Source organism: Empidonax traillii, unplaced genomic scaffold (assembly GCF_003031625.1).
Source record: "Empidonax traillii isolate 1590-97213 ecotype Southwest subspecies unplaced genomic scaffold, ASM303162v1 scaffold2:size4533513, whole genome shotgun sequence".
Lineage (NCBI taxonomy): Eukaryota > Metazoa > Chordata > Aves > Passeriformes > Tyrannidae > Empidonax > Empidonax traillii.
The window spans coordinates 173,804-193,672 of record NW_020955195.1 but is presented as its reverse complement, the minus strand read 5'-3'; the positions used below and the strand labels follow the sequence as shown (position 1 = coordinate 193,672).

The window sequence follows — 19,869 nt, the reverse complement described above, 5'->3', positions numbered from 1 at the left end:
AAAAAAAAAAAAAAAAAGGTAGTCCATTAAAGTATGCCAAGCCATTTCAAGTGGTTTGGGGCTAAAACAATTTGCTGTTGCATCTGCTATAGTAATCAGCCAAACACATAGAACATGAAAACATTAACCAGTGCCTCATGTGCTCCAGTGCTTAATGGGATTCAGAACAGTTTACTTGGTTAATTAACTTCAGATATTTCTTAAAATTCTGTTATTTTGCTACCTTCTTCCTAGAGGTCTAACAGAAAAAAAAAAATATATCCCCAACAGAATTAGATCATAGAATCAATCATAGATCTGGATTTACTGATGCTCTTCCAAATTCACTATCGCCATGTCAGCAGTTGCACTCTTTTCCAGTTCCAGTGCATATGGGTTGTATTCTTCTTCAAGTTTTCTCTTCCAGACTTTAACTAGGGAATATTGGAAAACAACAACAACAACAACAACAAAACAAAACAAAAAGACAAAAAACAGACAAGAAAACAAAAACACAACAAACACGTTACCGTATAATGTTTGAGGAAGAACTTAAAAATGAAAAGTCAAAATTGATTCTCTACTCCCTCTTCAAAATAAGTGCTGAGATAAATGGACACACAGGCATGTTGGCCTTTATACCATGCAGCATCAGGAGATGCATGAAAGAAGAGTTTAGCAGTGGTGGGATCCACTCTGAAGGCGGTTCCAGCTGGGGGAAAGCGTTTCTAGAAGAGAACGCTCATGGACAGGAAGATGCATTTCAAACCATAGTTACAGAATATGCACTTCTAGAAGGAATCTCAAGAGGATTTTTTAACAAATACAGTAAGGAGCTCTGTTAGATCTCCTTGAACAAAACAGTGAGTACTGCCTGCCATCAGTGGATTTCAGAGAGGAAATCTCTGAAGGCAAATAACAGAAAAGCAGACACCCCCCCCCCCCCCTTAGTAACGACTAGTGTCAGGTCTCATTTGAAAACTGCAGGATTGAAGAGCACTAGGAATGCAAATGGAACAAAAGACAAATCAGTAAATACTCACTATAATTTGGTACATCCTCATCGGAGTCCTTGGAAGATGTTGTACCAGTTTCTGATAAGCCATTTTTTCTAGATTCAGGTGTTAAGAGGCTGGGCTGGGTTTCTCGCAGTCCTCCTTTAGCTTCTTCTTCTAAAGCTGCTATCATATCTTTGTAGGCCTTCCTGGCCTCTGTTGTCAGCTGTACCATTCTGTGAAAATGGTCCTGTAGCAATATAAAATATTAGCAGAGTTTAAATCATACAGTAAGTGTTAAAAATCTGCAATTAATATTCCTTATTTAGAACATTTATTTTCATACATAAAAGCTGAGCAGTTAAGTACGTATGAGGACATGAAAAACACATTGTTTATAAGCATTTATAAAACCACCAGTTATCCTGAAAAAAAAGCCAACAACAACTTGAGAGAGAGATTAAGAGGATGTTGGGAAGAGATGGCAAAAGTATTTTTTTTAAGCAGTGCTGACCGGCTGTACTTTGGAAACCAGTTTCTCTACGACCTGTGATGAAAGAGTGTGCAAAAGCAAAGGAAACAAACAAAAAGCTTAAAAATCAAGAGTATTTCCATCTCCCACGTTAAAAAAAATAAAGCCCAACAAACCCATGAACTGGCCCCATTTCTGCTCACCTGAGCCCCATCGTAGCTGAAGATCCCCACCACACTCACGGGCACTGCTTTGTTCACGCACCGGCCCAGGGCCTTGCGGTTCAGGGCGAAGACAAAGGGGATGTTCTGCTCACAGGCACAGTCAATAATGTTGTGCAGGGTGTCATCCAGCCCACCTGGAACAGACAATAAACTGTATTGGGACTGAAGAACCGTACTGCTGAAACACGGCACAAAATATCTGAAATTACACTTTACAGGGAAAAACGCAGGGATCTCAATAGCAGCGCTGGGTCTCCATTTTTAGAGGAGAACTTAACATTTTTTTTTCTTAATTCTTAGTTAGCACTATCCTTAGACTGCTGCTATTCCATATTGTGCTGTATTTGTATTACAGTCTAATCTAGAATCAAAAAAAGGACCCAGCTGCTAAGAAGTTATTTAAATGGTAACAATTACAGCAATTAAATTAATCCCAATAATTACAATAACTTTTAAGCAAACTGTCACTAACCATTTATTGTCACCCTGTGGCCTACAAGAGACTGACACAGTAGGATGCCTCATGGTGGCAGAGCAACCTCTGGATCTTCTCAGCCGTGCAATCTCCAGTGCAGCGATATTGCAAATCAGGAACTTAGAGAGACCTGAAGTCTCAGATAACTCCTCCCATCCCAGACAGTCTTGACTCAGCTTACACTTCAGCTGCACAATCTGAACAAGGCAGGCAGCTTCACACAGCTGGATTTCAGAGGCTACTCAAATAAATCCTCTCAGTAACAACTGCCAGTACGCCGAGTCTGGTCTTATTACATTTATTTCATTTAACAGTTATGTTTTTTTTTTTTTAAGAACTTATTTACCCTTTGACTGAATCTTTTCACAGTTAGGAGAGATGATGACACACTTCAGCTTCTTCAGCTTCAGATGTTTCAGAACTTCTCTAAGACCCATCACCAGCCTGCGTTTTATCTTGGCCTTTACTGGGTCTTTCTGATACAAGCGGTCTTGGAAACGAACCAGTTCCTTTAAAAGATCTGTCACACAACTGTCAACTTCTTTACTAAGCACCTGGCTGCAGTAACTGGAAGAAAGGATCAATGAAATGTTAAATCCCCTAAAATTAATGTGTAATATATAAATGTGTAATATGTTAAATATGTAAAATATAAATTGTAACTTCTATTCTCTGTCTTTGCTTTTTTTTTTTTTTTCTACTTCTGCTCCAAACACACTTATTATATATATGTGAACAAAAATTTACTTAAGATTTTTTTCAGTGTCTGAGAACTAAAGAGGAAGTTTTGTTACTTGTGTTATCTGGCTCCCCTATCACACTACATTCAAAATACACAAATGTACAATATAAAGACATATATTTTTATACCAGTAGATAGAGGTGTGCATATCTTTTTCTACTGAAGCATTTTTCTGAGGGCATTTATTTTGACATAACCCGAGTATGAAATTCTAATTTATTTCTACAAATTCAAGGCTACATGTAACAGACATGGAAAACTGGATCAAATTCCTCCTCCCCTACGTTCATGTCTTTCACCCCGCTTCTCTTATCACCCTACAGCTTTGTGCTGCTCATAACAAAAGCATAAAAACTGATGTCAAACCTTCTAGAACTCTCTAGGAAAGATCAGAGTTATAAATTATTTCCCCCCACCCCACCTGTTACACAAAGAATTTTTCAATAAAGGGGAATATGAAAAGAGAAAAACTAAAGATATGTCAACTGCATAGTCAACTGAAAGATGGCAAGTGGCACAGTCACATAAGATTATGAGATCACCACATCTATCCTGGACCTTAGAGACACAATTATTTCAGATTTTTTTTAAGTTAGAAGAGTTTTTACTTACTATTTCCTGTTGATTTCAGTAAGTCTTGAAGACAGATCTACTGAAACCACTAAAAATCTAATCTAGAGACAGAAAATACCCTAACCTGAATGTTCTACATCCTGTAATAGGTAAGACTGAGTTGTGCTGTACATGCTCAACCCAAACAGTGCTCTTAGTAAAACACTGCTGCATAGACACAAATTAAGGTAACTGTTATGGCAACTAAAAGTTAAATTAGAGTTAACCCAGAAAGAATGGCTGCATCACTATTAACCACTGCTATCAGATGCAGTGATGCCTTTGTGAGAGGAGAACTAAAACTTAAGAAACTGATTTCCTCAAGTAACTGTTTTAAGCTGTCATGACTGGATCTCTGACCTCTTCACATATAGTGATGACTTCTTATTTTATAAAGAAACATGTATGCATGTAGTATCACACAAAACCAAAAGTGTTTATACATAATAAGTCATAAATATTCCTTTTATTTCTCTGCCACAATATGAAAGTGTTTTCTGGTTAGTCACATTCTTTACTTTTTTGCCATTTGATCTGGTAGCATGAAACAAAACTACTCACTAAAAAAAGAATTTAGGAAATAAAGCAGTGCACCTTATTACTTAAGCTGTTACTCTGTTATTTAAAATAAAGTACTTACACCTTAACAGAAGCTTCTTTTCCTCCCTTAGCCTCTAATGATTTTCTAGCATTTCTGTTCCTTCAAGGAACATACATTTTCAAGTGAGAATTACAATGCTTTTCTCTGCATATCATTTCTTTGTGTGTCAGCTTACAGAAAAAACTGAAAGAAAATAGTTCAGAGCCTTCAGTCCGAACTCCAGTTGGTGTTGCAGAGGACCCAGCTGAACTACCTTGTTTAAAAAATGCCATATTGGTGGTACTGTGCAAAATCAGACATCAACGCAACCCATACTTACTCTCTAAAGTTCCTGCTGTGGATTTTTGGAAGGCTGGGGGTTAGCTGCTTTGAAGTCACTGAACCTTCTTTAGATTCCTTGATCCCCGTGTTCTCCAGAAGCCCTTCAGAAGCTTGTGTTACAGGAAGAGCTAACAAGTAAATGAAGATGATACTTCAATGAAAAGACAGACCAGAAAGATATGTGGTAATCTCATGAAGAGATTAATCTGCCAAAAATATATGGGGGAGTCACAATTATCTCAAAAGGGTTTGTTTTTTTTTTTCTCATTTCAAATTTCATTTATTGCCAGAGGCACGTGGGAACTCTCATTACAACACACCATAAAGCCAGCAGGTGGAGAAGTGTGAAACTGTAATCAGAATTCCTGTTACTCAATTACATTGACTGTGAGGTTTGGCCCAGTTTAAAGTCAAGATAAGTCTGAGATTAATCTTAAGAAATTCTCTGAAGTTACAGCTTTCATTTTGGTAGTATTTGGTATGAATTTCCAAAAGTACTAAATGTGCTCACTCTCAAATTTTCAGCCACGTACTGAACTACAGCTTCTCTTGAAAGATACCTGCTTGACTATCCTGTAGAAGTGTTTCGTTTCCAGTAATATTTTCTGCAGACTGACAAACGTTGTCTTCATCTTTTGGTGCTGCTTTCTGTTCTAACAGGTGCTGCTGCTTTCTTTGTTCTCTTTCTTTCAGAATGATCTAGAAGTATATATCAAAACCAAATCAATTCGAAGTCACAGAGATAACAAAGCATTACTCTTCCCACATATTTACAAAGGGATTAAGCACTGGCATCTAAGGCTTGCAACTTTTTTTTCTCTATTTGCACATAAAAAGAAGGAAAGATATTTCCTAAATTTAAGCAGAAAAGGACTTCTCCCTTGATTGCCAGTGTCAGGCTGGAGAAAATATTTACTAGGGATAAACTACATGGCAGAAGTAGAGTTTAAAAAATTCACTGTACAGAAGATGTGACAGAAAGCAACATGAATGGGCAAAGAGAGAAGATACAAGAGAAATCACCAGATGGGCCTAAACCTAGTTGCTGCAGAGTCAGGTGAAGTTCTGGCTTGGAAGAGCACAGAAACATCAAACACTTGTCTCTGATCCATTCTCCCCGGTCCAGCAAATAAGTATATATTTGCCAAAACAAGCTAATACTTCTTTGCATGTCCCACTGTACCAGTGATGTGTGGACACTTTGCTAGTGGCACTTTTCAGCTCCCAGTTGATTTAAGTGAGAAAGTATATTTTTGGGGAGTTTGTATATGCTGTTAGCAAGACCACCCTCTTCTCCCCCGAGCCCCTCCCCTTTCTGAAACCAAGCAAAGCTGAAACTGGATTCAGGTAAGTGGACACTGAGATGCAGATCTCCATACAAGAGGGCTTAACACACTCTCAAAGTAGTACTGAGCTCACATTACCCCATACTTTTACTAATTAAGGTAAAAAAATATGCAGACCCTTTTAAGAGGTGTTGGTCTCTTTGCTTTAGGTACTTCTCTCTGTTTCCCTTTCTTTACCAAGGGAGCACTGGAGTCCAAAGGGTTATGAGGCATCTTTGCTTGGTTTGACCGGTGAGTTTTTGTGGCCGTAGCAGGCTCCTTTGAAAGCAGTGGTATGGCACCACCAACTGAGATTTAAAAAAACAAAAAGAAAAAGTGTGCATCAGACTGCAACTGCAACAAATCCCTCAACTAGAATCCAACTTCAAGTTTAGGGGCTGGTATACACGTTTTAAATTTGTGTTGTGCTGCTATTAGGAACATTTACAGGCAATCCAGCGTCATGAAACGATGCTGCTTTAAAAAGATACTCCTCCCAGAAGACTGGTGTGCCCTTTACTTTTATTTTACCCCTAAAATCACAGCCTCAGCCCCTGAACTCCCAGAAGCAGAATCTGATAGAACACTGCACTCCAGGCTACCTTCAACATCATGCCATACTGCTTTAGTGAACCTCCAGGCATCTCCACGTTTCACAGTAAAGGCATTTCCTCCTCCACAGATTCTGTACTGTGTTAAGACAAACACTGGGTAGCAGTATTACAGATTTTAGACTTACCTGCTGTAAATAACCTTGAGCCCTTACACATGCCATTTGTTACACCTTAAGCTGAAGTTGGATGAGGTTCCTCTGCACAGGAGTAAGGAGCAATGGAAAGCTACAGCCACGTCTCTTTTGCTTAACCCACACAGCTCTCAGAAGGTGTCTGTGTTTCTTTTATTTTTATCAAGGGGTTTAGAGCACAGAAGCTTTAAATGACTGCACAAATCTGGATCTTCCCAACCACAGCCTCATACCCTAAAAACTACTGTCCCTTCACCATCAGTAGGAATTACTGTGAGAGTACTTTGTCAAACTTCAGTTACCTGCAGTATAAACCAGTTCACATTAGCAAGTCAATGAAGAAGATGACGTAAGTATCAGTGGAACGAGCCTGACACGTTTCTGACTCAGGCAACCTCTCTGCCCCAAAAAACACCCAAATATTCTGGCAGCTTGTCTTAAGTCATCTTCATTCCACAGTATTTATATGCTGATCCTCCAACACCACAAGCAGTAGTGCCATGAGCAGTTTACTTCATAAAACTGCTACGTGACAACTTTTTTTTTTTTTTTTTTTTTTTTTTTTTTTTTTTTTTTTTTTTTTTTTTTTTTTTTTTTTTTTTTTTTTTTTTTTTTTTTTTTTTTTTGGCTCTGTGTATCAAAGGCAAATTAAGAAAACACTGCCAAGACTGTTGTGCAGCACAGGTGACCACAGTAACTGAAGCTGGATTTGAGGAAATACATAAGCACACATCCTGCAGACACGTGATATTTCCTTCACTGTGTACATTATCATTTCTAGTTCACAGTTCTCATACTCCTGAACTTGATGGCTTTCACAGATATTATTTATCACATGAAGTAGTAAGGGGGATTAGAAAAAAAATCAAAAAAACTGTCTGGGGTCACACTCCTTGCTCTTCTTGTTTACTGTCCTCTTCTGATTACAGAGGTCAGCACAATGCCACTCCACAAACCAAAGTTATATTTTGGTACACACCAATTTAATGGGTGTACTGAAGGAATAAGGAACTATAAAGCTGAAGTAGCATCTGCCTTATACTTCCAGGATACAAACACGACACATCAAATTTCTCTTCTGCAACAGATTCAGACACAGGAAATTTAACATTAGAAAACAGGTATTTTGAGCCACACCTTTGTCCTCCACCATCTATCTACTCATCAATCCAAACACTGTATAATTTTATTGAAAAAAAAATGGTTATTAGCACCTCTGCAGCACTGAGTTACTCAAATGGACCAAAAGAAAAAAAATCAACTGAAAAAAAAAATAATTAAAAAGCATATTACAAGTTCTTTCACTTAGTGAAGGAAAATCTCATCAATTCTTAATATTTTGAGCTTCTGAATGTGACAGCTTTTAAATGAGCTTTTAAATAAGTATTGCAAGATGGAGTCACTTGTGATTAGGTCTTTTCTGAAATAATTTCTAAAAGAATGCTTTGCTGCAATTAGGAGAGAAATTTCATCACCATCAAATTCTAGCAAACATCATGGTTCCTTCCGAGAAATATACTATACCAGCACTGCCAAGATTAGATTTGGACCTATAATGAAGAAGACTGGGCTATTTGTTTCTGCTCCTGCTTATGCATCGAGAAGGACTGAAAAATTCTTTCCGTTACCAAAACCTAGCACACTGTTAACAGAAATTATTTCAGAGTTATCAGGTATGTCAGAACATACTTTGGCTTGGTCTGCCTGACTCCCACATAACATAACACTCCCTGTGCTTGCAAAGGAGCTTTTTCACTCAAGTTACAGCTCTAGGATTTCTAGGATCAGAGGTTAAGAAAGCCTTTGTTACTGTGCAGCCCCTTCCTGCAGGTTCAGATCAGAACAGAAACACACAGACAGAGCAAAACCCTCCACCAACATTGGTACTTCTGTCAAAGCAACATTTCAATCATGTCTCATATTTGCGGAAGGTATTCCTGTACAAATCTCTGTCCTGAAAATTTCTCCTTTCACAAGTCTTCCTCCAAACAATTCAGATTGCCAGGCTTTTTTAATTTTTTTTTTTTAAGAACCTTCATTTTCTTTTGTATCTGATGAATTCTGCTCCTGCCTGGATATTGAGAGATTATTTCAGATCAGAAATCAGACTACATTTAATGTCTGAATACTTAAAAAACAACCAGAGTTGAAAGAAATTTCACAGTAACCAATACCTGAAAACACCACAGGTTTAGAAGACTGCTTCAACTTCTCTGTTTGCTGCTTCTGCTCCAAGACTGCCAGCATGCCACCCAAATCCAGTTGCACAGGAATCTGACTCTTCTTACCACTGCTCTTGGATGTTTCCTAAATGAGTTCAGTGTCAATTAGTCATGCTTTCCATTTCAGAATGCAAAGACTTATTTTCTATGGTGTATATACACTCCAACATCTTTATCCGTAATGCTTTTAAATTTTTAACTTGATTCAATGATCTTTAAGCACAAATCAACTTCAGTGTCAAAAACATAAAAAATCAGAAACAGTTCAATTAACTTCTCAATAGCTACTGCAACAAAGCATAGAAGTATTAAGTCTTCAATAAAAGAAGTGTTTTATGTCAGGCTCCCACTTGGGTCAGACTGCCATCTATCTCTGAAAAAGATAAAAGGCTTATCAGAATTTAGACTTTTGTTAACAGTACGGAAAAACCACTGAGTCTTCCAGGGCATGTGACTGCAACATAAATAAATCATTATCTTCAATGAGTTATTTAAGAGAGAGGTCATTATCTTTGCACCACCTCCTAATAAGCACTGATCTGTCTGCTTTGAAGGGAAGGCAAAAGCTGTGTTTCATATTTAATGATTCAGAACAGACACAGGTTACAAATGAACAGTCTAGAAAAGACTACAAAAGAGTAAACTACCACAGCAAAATATGCTAAGGAAGAGACTATCAGATACTGCACTTTCAGAAGTCTTATCCAGGAGGATCAATTCGTTATAGTTTCTTTTAATACCAGGTTACAGAATGTGACCTTCTAAATCTTAATCTGGGATCTCACCTTGCATCAGAGCCGTGCCAGAACCTACTGACCAATATGGAACTACTTTCTGGCCTCACTGTTACTCCCTATTTCTCTTCCTTGCCCCAAAATAAGGGGATTTCCCTCCCTGCCTCCTTGCCTTAATCTGTGAGAACCCCTTTTAACAGGTTCCCAGCTCCTTAAGACAATCGGTTTGGACCGGAATTTATGACACAGTCCAGTAAGGCAGGTGAGAGAAAGATTCCTGACATCTGAAAAACTCACAGACATTAATGAAAAGTTTGCATTTTTCCCTAAACTCAGGATCACAAACTCAGTGTTAGCAATTACTACCACTAAGTGCTTCTGATCAAGGAAACCTCATCGCTTATCTCAAAGTATGAACACAATCCCAAATGAGCTTGGACATAGTCTTATGTTTAAACAGGTTAATTTCCCTTGTCATTTTGAGCTGTAAACTTCTTTTCAAAGACGAATTCATTTACCTGCATTTTCTTTCTTTCTAACACAGAAGATGAACCTTGCTTCCCTGACAGTCCGTCCACCTTGGGAGTTTCATCCAGTGAGGGAGACTGAGCATCACAAGGCTCTTCAGGGATACGGATCTTTCAGATTCAGAGACAGGAGTGACAGGGAGGAAGAGAAAAATATTTAAAAACATATTCAAAGACACACGGTCTGGGTAAAAAGAGGTGTGGTCAGCAGATTGAGAGATGAGATTCTCTCTCCCTGCTCTGCAGCTGTGTGTCCAGTTCTGGGGCTCCCAGAACAAGAAAGACATGGACCTGTTAGAGCAGGGCCAGAGGGGGGCCACAGAAACGGTCAGAGGGCTGCAACACCTCTTCTGTCATAAAAGGTGTAGAGAGCTGGGGTCGTTCAGCCTGGAAGAGAGAAGACCCTACGTGGCCTTCTAGAAATGTGATCATTTTTCAGCCACCACACTACTTAACCACACTTGTATTTAGCCCCTACCCAAGATATGGAAGAAAAAAACTAGCAAGGCAGCTACATCTTCAAGTATTTGTTACAGAAGTATGAATGGCCTGATGATCATGTGTCTCTTCATGCAAGCTTTGAGAGGTTATATCCCACTTATGTCTGCAAAGCTAAGGGGTTGCTTTCATCTGAGGTGTGCGTCTGTATAGCACTTTTTTTTATAACAAATCTTTTTTGAGCAATCACTGTGCCTTTTGCTACTCACTCCTCCCTCTCAATGCACTTTACTGCCTCAAACAAAGCAGACAATGTGGCTTGGGTTTTTTTTTTTTTTTTAAACCACTAATAATCACAGGGAAACAAAGCCAAGGACAAACATTTTTAGCAGCAAAACTAATTTCAAAGAAACAAAACCATGGAATTTCACCTTTATTATTTATGTTATTATTTTCAATCCTTGTGGTTTATGCTTAGGATTCATTCCCCTATTGAATGAATTTTGAAATTCTTGGGGATTTATTTCACTCATGTAAAACAAAAAAACCCCAAGCAAACATCTTGGATTCATAATTGACATTGATTCACATAATGGTGCAAGGGTACTTACTTCAGACTGCTTTCTGACTGCAGGAGTAAAGAAGGATGATTTCTGAGATCCTACCCTGTTTCTCCTATCAGAAGCAGCTGTCAGATCAGGAAACTCCTCAACATCCTACACAAATCAATCAAAAGATGATTTCGTAAGATAACAACCAAGCCCATATTTTCAAAACTGGTTCTTCTACATTCAAATGATTTTCCCCCTGCTTATCAAACATTAATCCTGATTTGTTTCATGCTACAAAAATTCAGAAGCCAAGCTGCACTGCCACCAACTATGATGAGCACTACAAAAGTCTTCTGTGCAGCAGCTAATTCAGGGCTGAGAAAGCTTATAGGAGAAATGCTCCCAACAGCAGCCTGTTATTGTTATCAGCTGATAAAAACAATCAGAGGTAAATGACACCTAAAGGAGTGTTCTTCAAATTGTTTAACAGCCTTGCAAACAACTTCCCTCTTCTTCCAGTACAGTCTCCAGCTGTGCAAGTCTGCCTTAAACATGCGAGTGGTGAAGAACACAGAAGAGTAAGTTTTATCGGCAGAGGACACATTATGCAGAATCTGGATTAACCAAGCGCAGACAGGCTGGAGCTTGCTCTACACGGTTCACCTTATATCCACTATCTCAGTCATATGCAAGAAAGAGAAAAATATTTCACAGGCACGCTCTTCCACCTTAGGGACACCTGCAACCACACACAGTACCTTCAGATTTTAACAGCCCCCACTAGAATAAATTTTTACTTCACTCTGTCAAATTGCTTCTTAAAGGCAAATCAATTTCTGGCATTTGCAGCACCCTGTAGCAAAATGAATAACAAATCTAGCACTTGGTGAGACATTACACTTCCCTATATTGGCTCTTATCACCTGTAAGAGCCAGAGGACATCAAACAAAATTAGGAGAAAGGCCAAATAATTCCCTTTTTATTTCCTTGTCAGATTCCCAGTTAGCCAACTATTTAACATCCTGAGACATCCTAATTTATTCAGTCTTGCCTCCCACAGAAAGTGCTTCATACCTTTGATTCTTTTTGGAGCCCTTCGTCTATCTTTTTTTAGTTCAAATGCGTATTTTTTAAGGAGTGAGAGGAACACAAGAAAACAAAATCCACGCTATGTTTAGATCAGACATGCCCTGAAATTCTGTACTGCCATAATCCATTTTCCTTTTTATTTCCTAATAATTCCCAGCACTGTTTGCATGTCTGACCACTACTAACAGCACTACCCCCATTATCAACAGCAGCTTCAACATTTTATTCTTCAAGGAAAGTATCAAGTTCAGGGCCTATCGCTGTGTATCAAAAACCCAGGATTCCCTTTCCCCAAGTGTATCACTGATGCTATAAATGCCTGACTTGTACAGACTAGCAGGCAATCCCACATATTGCTCTGGTGAGTTGCTGCCCACAGCAGAACCTTCTCAGACCTCCTGGGTGCTCAGCAGCTCCGTGTGTAAGATCCTTTCGTGCCTTACTAGTTCAAGAGCCCCATTCAAGCATCTCACCCACTTCTCAAACTGATGAGGAGACAGGCACTGCCAGCAAACCAGGAGGGTCTGAAAACACTCCCCCACTGCCACATCACGGATCCCAGTGCAATGTGTGTCTCCTGTTCCATGACTCTATGCCATTTTTTTTTCCAATTTTTTATTTAATAGTCCCATTTACCATCCTACTACTTTCCATGACTTCTGCCATTCATAGGCCAGGCACTGTGTGGCAGCACAGGGCAAAACCAAGAACGAACCTGCTGATCTTTGATTCCAATCCTGATTCTCTAATAAAGAGGTCTGTTAACAGTCACTTCTTGTGCCATTCCAGGACAAGGAACCACACAGTGAAACTGTTTCACGTGCCAAGTTAAAACACACAGAGGAGAAGCCAGCTAGGAAGGCTTCTTTATGCTGTCATTTCATGCTGAACCATATTAGGCCTTCAAGGAAGCACTGTTAAACCACGGACCATACAACAATTCCCTAACGTGGGAGAGTCTAATGCTTTTGCCATACTGATACACAAAAGCATCAAAATGCTAATACGCATATTACAGGTATATGAAGTTGGAAAAAAACTGGAATTAGCAGCCAGAAATGTAAGCAGTGTCAGCTGAGTTACACTGAAATTGCTTCCAGATGTGAGAGAGTCACAATTGTAATACTGGTATCACATTCTTTAAAACTGTGGCACACTGCAGGACTCAGTATGTTCCCCAACCCCTGTGCAACAATTGCTTCAGAATAGTTTTAATTTAGGAAATTTGACCTTTGTTATCTGCTGTGCACCACTCCAAATTTGCCAACTCTCCTCTGCACTCCTGTGTGCTCACTGAACAGGTGGCCCATTGGAAAAGCACAACAGCTTCCTACCAGTAGCCTCTGACAAACACTGCAACTGAAATAAACCTGTAACATCCTCTACAAACTGGTTTCAAACTTAAATCTCTGCAAAGCTGAGTTATCATCTCATCTTCCAATACACTCACACACTTAAAAGAACAGCAATGAAAACCTCTTCACTGTACCTCAATCTTCGGTGGTTCCTGTATTGTAGTAGATTCACTTTGTGGTCTCTCTACATCAGTGGGTAACTTTGTTTTTTTCTTCTTTTTCTTCTTTTTTTTCTTCTTTTCTGAACCTTCTTCAGGCTCAGTTTCACTAGCATCATTTTTTGTTTCTGACTGCTGAAAAAACAGTCATGAGGCATGACCTTTAGAAATGTATTTTTTTTCAGTATCACCTACCAAAATACACGCAAGTGATTATACTTACACAACAAAAAGGTATTTTAATCAGTGCAGGCTAGGACATTAGGTGGACAAAAAAAATTCAAGATCTCTTAGAAATTCACAGCTACTGCAATGATTCCTCATTTAAAGGACATTGCATTGTTATCAGAACACACTGGGACTACTGAGATTTCATTAGGAAATATCAAGCCACATAAGGCAAGAGTTCTATGTTTCATGTCTCAATCTGAGGATCAAGAATTTGAAAAGAATGCAGTTTTTGTTCAGCAGCACTGTCTTTTTTACATTCTGTGATTCTTTTCCACTACAAGAAAAATTCTAATAAGACCAAAGTGCCTTTATACTATCTCGTAAAAGCTACATTAGAAGTGGACAACGTACTGAGCCTAGGGGAAAAAAGGTCAGTAAAGAGACCCAATGACAGTTACAGAAATTAGTTGAGATAAGAGAATTCTCAAGTACCTTTGGCTCACTATCCTCCTTCCCTTTGCCTCTGGAAAGACCTTCAGATGCTGGTGATGAAATAATTTTCTTTGGGGGCTGTGAAAGTATCCCTGCCCAAGACACACGTGGCTGAGCAGAGCCATCTGCAGGCGCTTCAGGAAACGTTGTTGGAAAAAGAAAAGACACACAAAGACATCTCAAAAATATTTCTCAAATATTCAAAACAAAAAGGACCATTAGTGAATTAACCAAGGCCTAGCAAATACAGCAGAGCCATATTCCTCCTGAGGAAAGACTGAAACAAGACACACATTTTATTTCTTCAGAAAGCTTTTCTCAGTTGCAGCTAATCCATATACTTTCCAATGCTATATATACAGAATCACAATTAAATAATATTTGGAAGTCTATTGTACTAACTACACTATACTTCCTCAAGTGTTTCAGTGTGCAAGAATGTAACCCACTACCGACTCAGAGATATCCAAGTCTTGAAAGAACTCAGACATAATCAATTTTGTAAATATTCCTAACACACAACAAATGCAGAACGCAATCTAAACTTCTCTTGAAGAATAAGAAAAACTTCCACAGAGCAATTAAACAGCTCAATGAATTTAGATGGCAAGGTTTTGGTGGCAGGGGGAGGCTGGAGGGAGCCTCTGTGAGGAGATGGACGCTGCCACCCACAGATGGTGACACTGCCAGCCCCAGCAGAGCCCATCAGCCATGCTGGCAGTGCCTGTGTGAGAACACCCTTAAGAACGAGTAAAAAAACACTGTGCAGCAGTTGGGAGAGAGAACGAGATAAGAAAACAGACAGCAAGGTCAGCGCAGTAGGAGGGGGAGGAGGTGCCCCAGGTGCTGCAGCAGAGATTCCCCTGCAGCCCACAGTGCACAGCATGGAAAGGCAGCTGAGCCCTTGCAGAGGAAGAAGTTCAGAGAGTGGGCCCTGTGTCCCCATGTCACTTCGGTGTTAGGAAGAAGAAAGGGTGGGAGAAAAGGGTTTTTAGTTGTTTTTGCTTCTCATCGTCTGACCCTCTTTTTAATTGGTAATAAATTAACCTCTACCAAGTTGAGTCTGCTTTGCTTGTGATGAGTGTCTGGCAAGCAACCTCCCTGCCCTTATCTTGGTTCACAAGCTTTTTTCTCTTATCTTCTCCCCCCATCCCTCAGAGAGTGGCTGGGTAGGAGTTTGCTTGCCTGCCTGCCAAGGTCAACCCACCAGAAACTGCTACTTTATTCTCAGGGACAGGACAATTCTCAGGAATTGAGAATAGTATGTGACAAAAAAAAATCCATTATCACATGACTTTAAAGTTTCTGAAATACCTTTATCTTTAGAGGGCCCTTCAAGACATGCCAGCAGATTAACCTGTCCTTTCTGAATCTTTACTGAAGTCAGTGGGAAGATAAGGACTAAACTGTCCAGACTGGTGCATGCCCTTATACACACAGAAATCCAGTGAGAGGCACTTAAGATAATCCAATACTTATTGCAACTGATGCCTCCAAGAGAGAGGAGGCGAACAGAACCTTCTGCACACGATTCCGCTGGGGGCAGAGTGTCTGGAAAGCTGCCCACAAAAAGGACCTGGGTGTGCTGGTCAGCAGCAGCTGAACATGAGCCAGCAGTGTGCCCAGGTGGCCAGAAAGGCCAGCGGAATCCTGGCTTGTATCAGCAATAGTGTGGCCAGAGCAGTGATTGTCCCCCTGTACTCGTCGCTGGTGAGGCCACAGCTCGAGTGCTGTGCCCAGCTCTGGGCCCCTCAGCTCAGGAGGGACATTGAAGGTGTTTGAGCATGTCCGGAGAAGGGCAACAGAGCTGGGGAAGGGTCTGGAGCACAAGCCTTGAGAGGAAGCTGGGGTTGTTCATCCTGGAGTGGAGGAGACTCAGCAGAGACTACACAACTCTCTACAACCACCTGAAAGGAGGTTGCAGAGGTGGGGTTCTGCCTCTTCTCCCACGTAACGAGCAAGAAAAAGCCTCAAGTTGCACCAAGGCAAATTTATATTGGATATTGAGAAATTTTTTTTCACCAAAAGGGTTATCAAGCATTGGAAGAGTCACCACTCCTGGGGGTATTTAAAACATGTGGAAACTTGGCACTTAGGGACATGGCAGTGTTAGGATTATAGTCTCTTCCAAAATAAACGATTCTACAATGATTCAGCTGATGAAATCCATGAGCAACAACGAGCAGTAAGTGGTCATCTCATTTGAAAGAAAGTGATCCAGCTTAATCTGTTTGGGCTTTTTTTTTTTTTTTTTGTTGTAATGAACTTGCTCTTTAATTTTTTTTTTTTTTTTTTTTTACTTCACACATCCACAGCTCCTCAGAACACTTTAGTTTTCCAAACTGATGAGATGCAAGCAGTAAAAAATACAGGCAAATGATTTTGCATTTGGAGCACCTACCTCTACCATCAAATGAAGAGGGAATTAAATGGGCTCTTGTTTCATCTAAAGTTCTTGATGAAGCTTTGTTCCCTGCAGAAGTATTTTCCTGTAAAACAGATAATCAGGTATCATTAAAGTAGGATTAAAATCACTAACCTAAACAGAGCTAAACACACAAAAAAACCACCCCACCATAAATTAAAAAACCCTCCACCCATCCACAGAAGAAGGTGTAGAAAATTTTGTAGCCTTTTGTTGATTTTCTTAGTGGAATCATCATTTCAACCCTCCAGCATTACAAAATATAAGCAGATGTCTCCTCACTGCTGAGAAGAGGTGCCTTCTGCATTTTACAAAAGCATCCAAACATGATCTAACAACAAACAATACAATATTTTGATGTTTTTAGCACACTTGAAACAAAGTCCATCATAAAACTCAAATAAGTAATGAGAAAGGAAACTTCAGGGGTATCAAAAAGGTCTTTTTTCCATCACAGGCAGTTTCCTACTCAGAGGCACTGGAAATATTAATCTTTTTGGGTCCTTCAAAATTATTGTTTATCACTGCTGAAAACTCTGATTCAGTACGTATGACATACTGTTGTATATCATCAGTATTTTATTTACTAACAAACAAGGAAGCAAGGAAATCAAGAAGAACAAAGTTAAATCCCTACATCTCAACAATGTTTTTTTTTCTCCTTCTGGAATTCATTTTCTTATTTTTATCCTTTAGCACAAAGCAATTAAGGACAACAATGAAGACTTGTTTTTTTTTTCTTACATCTGTTACTTACTGTGTAAGTGACTGCTTACCTACTATTTCCAGGTGAAAGAGAAAACAATAAGCTGCTAAGAAAGTTCAGGAATATATGTGGTCTGTGTAGGCAATCTAGAAGTTTAGACCTACAGCAGGACCAATCTACATTCTACCTGGCTTTCCTCTATCTACTGGCAGCACAGACAAAGAAAGAATAGTAAGAAAGGGTGAGAGACAGCAAGCACTGACACCACCACCTACAAAACAAAACCTGAGAGCCTCTAGCTCTGAAACTCCTTGCTTGCAAGGCACTTAACTAGGTCTTAAACCATCACACTGAACACAAAATACTCGCATTCAGAAGCGCCTGCACTTCAGGCAAGTTTTATTCTCATGAGTTCTGCAACACGAAAGCACTGGCTAACCTTTGTACTCAGCAAGAGAGAAGCTGAGGCTGGCTAAGGCAGGCAGTGCTACTTCCCACTGAACTTACTGGTGCACTTTTGTGCTGTACATTCAGTGTTTCACTGCTTCCCAGACTCTGTGACTTGTGGAAATCCAGAATGCTAGCTTCAAACGTGGGTACAGGAAGAGGCTCTGGTTTTGGAGTTTGAGTTGACTTCTTGTTTGTAGTTTTATTGAACCTGTCTGAATAAAGCATGTAAAGTCCAAGTAATTAAACTTGCTTGTGATCATTTCCAGGTATGTTTTGCAGCACACTAATTAAAATAAATACAGGAATCATCTTGAGGACACACAGCTCATATTAAATATTAAATAAAAAAACCACAAAAATTATAACCAGTGTATACACAACACTGACTCAACAAGAAACTGTAAATTCAGGTGCTCGTTTTTTGAAATATTTTGAATCAGTTTATTGTAATTTGTTCAACCAGCAAAAGACCTAAGTCACCACTCTCATAAACAGTCACACAGAAAAGGTACCTTTTTCTTTAACTATTCTAGGTTTAGAGACATGATCACAAACTGCAGGCTACAGCACAAGCATTTTAACATCTATCCTGTGAACTTCTAACCAAAAAACAGGTTTGTACCTGGCTTCACGGAATCTCTGCTGCATGCAGGAGTTGGGAATGAAGTCCTGTTCATAATTCTGACTGAAGAGTCACTTCCATCATGCCTTTTCTTGTCCAGTTTTTTCTCACTTTCTTTGGATCTCCTCTGCTGCAAGTATTTGTGAGATATTTAGTTGATTTTGGTTTAACTTTGTAAAGTCAGCAAGTTTGCCCTGAGTTACAGTTAACCATTTCTCCACCTAGAGCTTGACCACCAAATTAACACAACATAGTTAGTGTACCATTACCACAAATAACCAATAAAAATAGGAACAGCCAGTTAGAGATGTGTTATTTAATTTCATCTATCTTGTTCACTGTGCCATTTTTAGCACTTACAGCTCAAGCTAGATGGGTAACTTCTACATGACTGCACTTTTAAGACCCCATTAATCAGAGCATTTACAATAATTTAAAATTGTTTCGTATTAAATCATCCAATCCGATTTTCTAAAACTGAGCTTCTTCGAGAACAGGCCTAAAATCCTAAAAGCTTGCCAATCTTTTGACTAAATTACATATTACAGAAAGAAACTTCATGAGACTGACGTCACAGCATCCAAAAATCTTGGAGCAGACAAAGCAGCTAGAAAAGACACATGTATCCCTGCAAAGGACACACATTCACTTACACTGTACAGTCACCAAAGCCTTGTGATTCTTCAAGAATCACAGTTTGGCAGAGCTGGGTGTAGGAATCGGTATGGCAAGCAAGGAATACACACTAGGCTTGCATCTATGCAGACTATACTACACCAGTCCAGACAAGTGGTTTAACCTTCTGATTACAGGATGGTGGACTAAATTCAAAGTAGGTCTGGCCGCAGAATTATTTTTCTGAGTGTGAGAACAAGGCATTTCTTGATCATTAAAGCCAAACTGCTAAAGCGCTGGGAGACGTGATCAAATTAATTCAAAGCTGCAAAGATCAATCATTTCTCTTAAGTTCACAAAAAAAAAAAAAAAATGACAGGGAACAACGACAAAGACTGTCAGACAGCACACAGCTTAGCCCAAGCCACTATAAGATCACAGAATTAATATTTTTGTTTTAAATCTTCTACCTATAGTAAGTTCTAGATATCCTTCAACAGGTGCTCTGATCATTTAGCAGTCACACAGCTCTCCCTCTTAACTCAGGTTCATGGAAGCTGCCATTAGACTCAAAAACAGCCCTTCCCCTCTTCCCCCAAGCCCAAATATAGTGAACAATGGAAAGCACAGTTCCCAAATGAATGGCCTTCTTTTCTCCCTTAGATGCTGCTTGCTGAGAAAAAAAAAAAACAACAAAATAATTAAATTCCTCTCATGTTCCAAAAATGCTGCATGAAAAACTGTATTAATTTGAAGTGTAGAATTCCATGAACTTTTGGTAAGCTGAACGTGGGCACATTATCATCCTCTTTACATGCCATT

At 39.4% G+C, this 19,869-nt stretch overlaps 1 protein-coding gene across 5 annotated transcripts in view; it reads right to left on the bottom strand.

Moving 5' to 3' along the window:
- Nucleotides 1-300: 300 nt before the first annotated feature.
- The window catches only part of SECISBP2 (SECIS binding protein 2), a 23,183-nt gene continuing 3,614 nt past the window's right edge, over nucleotides 301-19,869 (bottom strand). For 3 of the 5 annotated variants that reach the window (XM_027892154.1, XM_027892485.1, XM_027892402.1), the window contains 15 exons: nucleotides 18,433-18,562; nucleotides 17,868-18,022; nucleotides 16,631-16,718; nucleotides 14,230-14,354; nucleotides 13,543-13,701; nucleotides 11,024-11,128; nucleotides 9,966-10,085; nucleotides 8,666-8,798; nucleotides 5,885-6,054; nucleotides 4,982-5,120; nucleotides 4,420-4,549; nucleotides 2,492-2,712; nucleotides 1,650-1,804; nucleotides 1,023-1,224; nucleotides 301-413 (listed from right to left, as the gene is read on the bottom strand). In XM_027892154.1, the coding sequence (XP_027747955.1) occupies nucleotides 304-413; nucleotides 1,023-1,224; nucleotides 1,650-1,804; nucleotides 2,492-2,712; nucleotides 4,420-4,549; nucleotides 4,982-5,120; nucleotides 5,885-6,054; nucleotides 8,666-8,798; nucleotides 9,966-10,085; nucleotides 11,024-11,128; nucleotides 13,543-13,701; nucleotides 14,230-14,354; nucleotides 16,631-16,718; nucleotides 17,868-18,022; nucleotides 18,433-18,562 (2,142 nt within the window). In that variant the 3' untranslated portion in view covers nucleotides 301-303. The remainder of the gene's footprint in view (nucleotides 414-1,022; nucleotides 1,225-1,649; nucleotides 1,805-2,491; nucleotides 2,713-4,419; nucleotides 4,550-4,981; nucleotides 5,121-5,884; nucleotides 6,055-8,665; nucleotides 8,799-9,965; nucleotides 10,086-11,023; nucleotides 11,129-13,542; nucleotides 13,702-14,229; nucleotides 14,355-16,630; nucleotides 16,719-17,867; nucleotides 18,023-18,432; nucleotides 18,563-19,869) is intronic. The other 2 variants (XM_027892320.1, XM_027892237.1) reach the window with 2 other exon arrangements.